Source organism: Callorhinus ursinus, unplaced genomic scaffold (assembly GCF_003265705.2).
Source record: "Callorhinus ursinus isolate GAN/ISIS: 27379988/994484 unplaced genomic scaffold, GSC_fseal_2.0 scaffold54, whole genome shotgun sequence".
NCBI lineage: Eukaryota > Metazoa > Chordata > Mammalia > Carnivora > Otariidae > Callorhinus > Callorhinus ursinus.
Genome location: NW_027397116.1, coordinates 266,191 through 272,839, shown reverse-complemented (window position 1 = coordinate 272,839; position 6,649 = coordinate 266,191). Strand labels below are relative to the sequence as shown.

Sequence of the window (6,649 nt, the reverse complement as noted above, 5' to 3'; positions counted from 1 at the left end):
GGAATCGGAGGGGGAGACGAACCATGAGAGACCATGGACTCTGAGAAACAAACTGAGGGTTCTAGAGGGGAGGAGGGTGGGGAGATGGGTTAGCCTGGTGATGGATATTAAAGAGGGCACGTATTGAATGGAGCACTGGGTGCTATACGCAAATAATGAATCATGGAACACTACATCAAAAACTAATGATGTAATGTATGGTGATTAACATAACATAGTAAAATAAAATCAAAAAAATAAGAAAAAGATGTGGTGTATATATACAATGGACTACTACTCAGCCATCAAAAACGGAATCTGCCATTTGCAACGACGTGGATGGAACCAGAAGGTTTTATGCTAAGCGAAACAGGTCAATCAGAGAAAGACAATTATCATATGATCTCACTCATATGTGGAAATTAAGAAACAAAACAGAGGATGGGGAAGACAGAAAAATAAAACAAGATGAAATCAGAGAGAAGGAGACAGACTGTAAGAGACTCTTAAAGCGTAGGAAACAAACTGAGGGTTGCTGGAGGGGAGGGGGGGTAAGGAGATGGGGTAACTGAGTGATGGACATTAAGGAGGGCACGTGATGTTAACAAGCACTGGGTATTACATACAACTGATGAATCACTGACCTCTACCTCTGAAACTAATAAAACACTTTATGTTAATTAACTGAATCTAAATTTTAAAAAAAAGAAAACTACGCCTAGTCACATTACAGTCAATTTGCTGAAAAGAAAGAGAAAATCTTGGGGGGAAATCAAGTCACTCCCCTGCTCAAACCTCTCAATGCTTCCCACCATAGCCTATGAGGCTGGATACGAATTAGCCTCTGCTGCCTCCCTCATATCGTCGTCTACTATTCTACCCTTAGACATTGCAGTCCAGCCTTATACAACTTCTTGATGTTTCTCAATTATGCAGACGTTTCCTCCTGAGTCTTCATATTTGCTGCTCCCCTTTTTCTCCAGATTTTCCCTTGGATCTTTACACCTTGGATCTTTACACATTCACTCCTTCATTTTTTGCTATTACAAAAGCCATGTTCTCACCAAACTGTTTTCTTCCTGAGCATACGGAAGACTACATTTGCCTAACCTATACTGCAAGAGAGACCATGAAAAGTCACAGAGTTTTAGTCAACTGAACATGGGCTAAAGTTCAGGCTGGATCCCTAAAACGTTCTGCACAATCTTCCAAGCTCTCTCTTCCCCAACATCCAAAGCTAGAAGCAAAGAATTTCAAGTTGTTGGGGCCACAAAGTGGAAAGAACCTGGATTCCTTAGTCACAGCGTAAAGGAAAGCCATCCTAGAGAGCTATATCAGACTTGTGTAGGTGAGAAATAAATTTTTATTCCATTAAGCTACTGAGATTTTGAAGCCAGTTTTTACAACACCTAGCATTAATTACCTTGACAATACCTTACTCAAGTGCTCTTTAGAGAAGCCTTCTCTAGAATGGCTATTCAATCTAAAATAGCCACTCATCTCTAAATTTAACGTCTAATCTCCAACTCCACTTTTTCTTTAGAGAACTTATCTCTAGTTTTGAGTATATTTAAATATTTATTTATTTAATTTTTTCCTTTGTGATGAGAACTTTAAAGATAGACTCTTTTACTAAGTTCCAAATATACAAATACAGTATTATTAACTATAGTCACCATGCTATGTATTATAGCCTTATAACCTACTTATTTTATAACTAGAAATTTGTACCTTTTGACCCTCTCTGCCTATTTCACACAACCCCCTACCCCCCGGCCTCTGTATCTGTTCCTCTGCATCAAGAGTTCAGTTTTTGTTTTAGTTGTATTTTTTAAATTGATTCCACATATAAGGGAGATCATATGGTATTTGTCTTTCACTTTACTTGTTTATTGCTTATCTATCCCACCAGAATGTAAGTTCCATGAAGGCAGGGATTTTATTGCACTCACTACTATATTCCCAGGATTTAGAACCATACCTGACTCATTATTACTACCACAGGTAATGTTTGTTGGGAGCTTAGAATATGCCAGTTGCTAGTCTAAGTGCTTCAAAAGTAATAATGAATATCTGATGGATGATGGAATGACTACAAACGGTGCTTTGTGGTAAACATTAAAATGGAAGCCCAACTGGGGCGCCAGGTTGGCTCAGTAGGTAGAGCATGTGACTCTTTGATCTCAGGGTTCTAAATTCGAGCCCCACACTGGGTGTAGAGATTACTTAAAAATAAAATCCTAAAAAAAAAAAAAAAAAAGATGGAAGCCCAGCTAAATAGGTTCTAAATTAGAGTTGTCATTAACCTATAGCCAGACCCACATGTCTAAGTTCAAAAATGCTCTCCACAAAGATGTGCCTCCATTCCCAAGCTGTCCTATGTTTCAAAACCTTCTTTCTGAAAAGCTCTAAGAACAGAGGAGATAAACAGTACCATGTACCACACCATTTGTGCCAAAATCACTTGACACAGATGTCCATGCCCAGGAACCCCTGGCTTGAAAGTGAAGCTGGAGGAGAGAGCAGGAAGGAGCACCAGGCCCAAGCAAGAACTACTGGTGCTCTAACACCTGGGACGAGGGCTTCAGCAGCAGCGACGGCTGCACCGGAGCAGCAGAAAAGGCAGTGGGAAGTGACTGAAGTTCAAGTGTCCCAAGTTTTTCATGGACGAAAGCAAACCATCTGAGGGAAGATGGCCAACCAATAAGTCAACCATTGTTCAAAGACAAGCAGAAACAAACCTGAAGAATACGGGTTTTCTGCTGATTATTCGTCATTCTTCTTGACTTGGTCCTTTCCACTTCATGCCTGTGAACCCATCCTCGAAGTTCATGATTTAACCTATAAAACAGCTTAGTTAATTAAGCATACTTCAGAGAAATAAATGTCTCACCTTTGGTTAAAAATGAATTTAATGACATTCTGTAAGTTCCAAATAGCATCCCTAGTGCCTGATGATTCAATATTCCTTTTTGATTTGAAAAAGCTAAGATACTAATGTTATTTTTAATACAACATGCATTTTTATATAGTAGCCTCTTCAATCATGAGTTCAGATTTAAAAAAAGGGGGGGGCGCCTGGGTGTCTCAGTTGGTTGAGCGGCTGCCTTCGGCTCAGGTCATGATCCCCGGGTCCTGGGATCGAGAGCCACATCGGGCTCCCTGCTCAGCGGAGAGCCTGCTTCTCCCTTTCTCTCTGCCTGCCTTTCTGCCTGCTTGTGCTCTATCTCTGTCAAATAAATAAAATCTTTAAAAAATAAATAAATAAATAAAAATTTTAAAAAACCATAACTAAATACCTTCCAAATATAAAAACTGAATGCAAAGGTTTTTTTCACAAGAGTATTTCCTGTTTCTGCTCTTGGGCTACATACACACAAACACTGCAGACAATGAAGAGCATTTAGTAAATTACAGGATCCTACTGGCAAATGGATGCATTAAAGCCTCTGAAAATCATGCTCTTTTGGGAGAAGGAAAAGAATGAACTCAACTACTCAGAAAAAAAAAAAAGGAAAGAAATAAACAATGCACTATAACCAAAATTTCCAACATTGCAAATGAAAAAAAGAACTAGTTCAAATGTAGGTTCCATTTATTGTGCTTACTTTTTACGGCAGTTGTGAAGATGTCAGACCATGCTTACTTAACTAGAGTTGATTACTACTTTAAAAAACTGAAGCAATTTTTGAAGTTCAAGAATAGAATCCAAAATCACAGGAAAATATCCAAGGGAAAAGTAGATAAGGAAAGGTAAGGTGTGCCCTAACGGGAAAATATCTCCAGAATCACTTCTCTTCAAATTGTTATCTCCTAACTTGAAGAAAAAGGGCACCTTCTGCTACGAATGTTACCACTTCTCAAATCTAACATCCTGAATTTTTCTATTAGTCTCATTCTGTAGTTTTCAAATAAGGCATATTTAAGTATGCAACCCCAATACTATCATGCAAAAGAGACCCATCACCATCTTCATCAGGTTGGTGGGGAAACTGGACAACAACTGATATGCCTATGATCATCCGACAAATAATCAGAGCTTCTCTCAGTCACTTAACTAATCTGAACAAATAGTTTTCTAGGTTCCAAAGCTAAACCCAAGAACCCACTCCGATATTTGTACAATCTACAACACTCACCTGAGAGATTCTGTGGTGTTAATCAGGGGCTGACAAGGAGGTGGAGGAATATAGAGTAATGGTTCTTCACTTAGCACCATGAGGGCCTTGTCATTTGAAACAGAATGGTCATATCTGAAAAATATATGCACAAAATCTGTCTTCTTTTGTCTTAAATTCCTTAGCAGTTTGCTACAAGAAAATCATTACTAGTATTAACTTTTTAGGGAAATAAAAATATAGTAAATGGGATATACCGCAAGAGAGAAGCAAATGCAATAGAAAAAGAGGGAAGTATAGACACAGACCATGTAGCACAAATGTCACCTTCCAATTTTCTGCAGATTGTCATGGAAATTCACATTTATCTAGCCACCATTTACTGAGCAATTACTATGTGCCCAAAACCAAGGAAACGATGCTAACACGTGGTCCGTGTCTTCCGTGAGCTTGAGGCCTAGACAGTGCTGCTGGAACAGAGGTGACGCAGTTAATGGGAGGATTTGGGGGAAGGACCCACTGACTGATAGGAAAGACAGTATTATTATGTGAACAGACTAGAGTTTTGTGGTCATTCACAATTCTGCGATAACAAAACTGAAGTTTCCTTAAAACTGTGTGTGGCAGGGGTAAGGAGAAGCATAAAACACTTGGTGAGAGAGAAGTGAAAAGTGTTGAAAAGCTGAATATATGAATCATAGAACACTACATCAAAAACTAATGATGTAATGTATGGTGATTAACATAACAATAAAAAAATTATTAAAAAAATAAAGGTACAGGGAACTCAAAAAAAATAAAAAAATAAATGGAATCACTTTTTTTAAATTAAAAAAAAAGTTGAATATAAATTTTAGAATCATGGAAGAAGCCAAGTCACTAATAAAACACCAAAGTAATATTAACCAGTTACTCCATTAGCTTCAAAATACATACTTTCCTAACCGTCACACTGAATTCATATCCATGGTGTGATGGAGGGAGCAGAACCTAGGCTGAAAATCAGAAGTGGAGCTGGTGGCATTACTGCTATTTAGTCTCTTCAGGCTGCTATTTTAACCTTTCTCATTAAAAAATCTTAGATCTGTCCTGAATTTCTTTATATTCAATGCTCTAGATTTAGAAAACTAGATATTTAGCTAAAACCCAAGAAGAAAAAATGTAAACACAAAATCAGACATGACTAAATTCACAGTTTTCATTAATTCATTCAACCAATACCAACTGCGTGCCAGGTACAATGCTAGGAATCCAATGGGGAGCAAGAAAAACGAAGTTTCTATCCTCAAAAATCTTCAGGGGGAAGACGGACGAAATATGAGAACAAACACATAAAATAAATCCAAATTAAGAAAGAATCTAGGGCGCCTGGGTGTCTCAGTTGGTTAAGCGACTGCCTTCGGCTCAGGTCATGATCCTGGAGTCCCGGGATTGAGTCCCACATCGGGCTCCCTGCTCAGCGGGGAGTCTGCTTATCCCTCTGACCCTCCCCCCGTCATGTGCTCTCTCTCTCTCTCTCTCTCTCATTCTCTCTCTCTTTCAAATAAATAAATCTTTAAAAAAAAAAAAAAAAGAAAGAATCTAACTAGTAATAGAAAACCAATGGCAGTCTCTAGATAAAATGGTGTGAGGAGATGGTATTTAAGTCGAGGTCTAAAGGATGAGAAGAAGCCAGTACTACAGAAACTTGGGAAAGAGTGTTCCGGACAGATGCAGGTGGGGAGACGGTGGTCTTCAGGAACTTAAAGACCACCACTCACCAGCTGAAGAGTTGTGAGCAAGTGAGGGAAGCACAAGACAAGGTTAGAAAGACAGAAACCAGGGGGCGCCTGGGTGGCTCAGTTGGTTAAACATCTGACTTCAGCTCAGGTCATGACCTCAGGGTCCTGGAATGGAGCCCCATGTCAGTTCCCTGCTCAATGGGGAGTCTGCTTCCCCGCTCCCTTTCCCTCTGCCCTTCTGCCTGCTCATCCTCTCTGTCTCTCTCAAATGAAGAAATAAAATTTTTAAAAAAAAAAAAAAAAAAAAAAAGGAGAGACCAGATTATGATAAGGCATTACTTAAGGAGAGTACTGATATATTTCAGTGTATGCCTGCACCTTGCCATTGTACCAAAAATGGATCCAATGGAGGCCACAGGGGAAGCTGGGAGACCAGTCAGGAGAGAGCTATAATCCAGGCAAGAGACGAAGACAGCAGGACTAAGGTGCTGGCAGTGAAGATGGAGAGCATGAACCAGTGCAAGATACTTTTTAGGAAGAATATCGATGGTACTTGTTGAAAGGGAGGAATCAGGGTTTCTGGCTAAGCAACAGGACAAGGAAGACTGTTGTGGAGAAGAGGCTGGAGGATGAATGCAAAAAGGCACGAGAGTTCCGCCATGCATGTGTTAGGTTTGAAATGTTAAAAAAAAAAAAAAAAAGAAACATCAAGAAAACTACTGGGGTAGAGCAGCCTGGAGACTCAGAAGGGAAGTCTGGGTGGGAAACGTAAATCTGGGAGTTGTCAGGATATAGAGATAGGGACTGTGTGCTAAATTACGGAGGAGTCAC

The 6,649-nt window shown here is 39.5% G+C and overlaps 1 protein-coding gene across 1 annotated transcript in view; it reads right to left on the bottom strand.

Annotated features, from left to right (window-relative positions):
- Positions 1-6,649, bottom strand: part of ATF6 (activating transcription factor 6) — a 207,380-nt gene that overhangs the window by 124,327 nt on the left and 76,404 nt on the right. The window contains exons 12-13 of the mRNA XM_025892064.2: positions 4,119-4,232; positions 2,721-2,820 (exon numbers count right to left, since the gene is read on the bottom strand). Coding sequence (XP_025747849.2) covers positions 2,721-2,820; positions 4,119-4,232 — 214 coding nt within the window. The remainder of the gene's footprint in view (positions 1-2,720; positions 2,821-4,118; positions 4,233-6,649) is intronic.